We start from the raw sequence: 1,157 nt of genomic DNA on the forward strand, positions 1-1,157 counted from the left end.
TACCCCGAGTCCTGCATGTCAGGATGGGGTCTGTACCCCGAGTCCTGCCTGTCGGGACCGGGTCTCTGCCCCGAGTCCTGCCTGTCAGGTGAGATTTTTACCTGAAGCCCACAGCAGCCGACGGCGTTCATGATGGAGGCGTTGTGGATGACTTTGTAYGGTATCCCAGCATGCACTGCTCTGAGGACGAGGTCACTGTGGGTGGTGGCTCTGCAGGAAAACACAGGAAGTTCAGACAGTTGTTACATGAAAGGAGAATTCATTCAGATATTCTGCTAACAGACAAACAAAGACACAGGTTCAGGTTCTCTGGTTCAGCAGGTTCAATCAGAACTGGACTCTGAACCAAACAGTTCTGAGTCGAACTCTGGGGCCACATCAGACCTCCAGAACCGCTCCGACATGCCGACTCAACCGATCCCAGCACCGGAGCGACTCACCCAAATGGGTCGCCCACCACCAGGAAGGCCACGTCGGTCACGTCTGCGTCCTTCAGGATTTCATCGGCTCCCTGTTCCACCAGATCTCTGTCTGCCAGGATCARCGGCATCCCATAATACTCCTCCTGGACACAAACACAGGAGACCATGACCATGTTTCCATCAAGGCTTTTTGATGCGCATTTAGAAGTGTCGCTTTAAAAATGCGAAAAAAAGTCAGATGGAAACAGCAAAATTTGAAAAAAAATCCTCAATTCGCTAAAAGTTTTTACGCTCACTTGAGGTGGTTTTTGGATGAATCGCAAAGTAGTTAATGGGCAAAATGGGAGTTTGCCGAATAAATTCTGACGTAGCGCATATTTAGCTCACGTGACGTTCAGCTGTTTCCGCTTTCCTGCCTCGTCCCGGATGTTACCATAAACGCGCGAAAACATGGCTTTATTTCCCTCCGTCTCCTGGCAGCGTTAAACATAGCCTGTACTAGCTGAATAGATAGAATAATTACAACTCTCCCAATAGCAAGGCATTCACAAAAAAAAAATCGCTCCATTGTCCCGAGATGATTAGCCACTGCTAGTTAGCAAGTTTCACTTCCTGTTTACTACCGCAAAGCTTGTCGCCGACGTCTGACGTAATCAAGCATTGTGTAGCCTCGTCTGAAGTAATCACGCGTTGCGTAGCCTCGTCTGACGTAATCACGCATTGTGTAGCCTCGTC

At 49.2% G+C, this 1,157-nt stretch overlaps 2 protein-coding genes across 2 annotated transcripts in view; one reads left to right on the plus strand and one right to left on the minus strand.

The window, feature by feature from the left end:
* Positions 1-1,157, minus strand: part of dph5 (diphthamide biosynthesis 5) — an 8,640-nt gene that overhangs the window by 4,997 nt on the left and 2,486 nt on the right. The window contains exons 2-3 of the mRNA XM_014019172.1: positions 441-565; positions 102-210 (exon numbers count right to left, since the gene is read on the minus strand). Of these exons, the coding sequence (XP_013874626.1) occupies positions 102-210; positions 441-565 (234 nt within the window). The remainder of the gene's footprint in view (positions 1-101; positions 211-440; positions 566-1,157) is intronic.
* The window catches only part of s1pr1 (sphingosine-1-phosphate receptor 1), a 34,296-nt gene that overhangs the window by 3,881 nt on the left and 29,258 nt on the right, over positions 1-1,157 (plus strand). The gene's annotated exons all lie outside the window — the stretch shown is intronic.

This window comes from Austrofundulus limnaeus, unplaced genomic scaffold (assembly GCF_001266775.1).
Source record: "Austrofundulus limnaeus strain Quisiro unplaced genomic scaffold, Austrofundulus_limnaeus-1.0 Scaffold210, whole genome shotgun sequence".
NCBI classification, from domain to species: domain Eukaryota; kingdom Metazoa; phylum Chordata; class Actinopteri; order Cyprinodontiformes; family Rivulidae; genus Austrofundulus; species Austrofundulus limnaeus.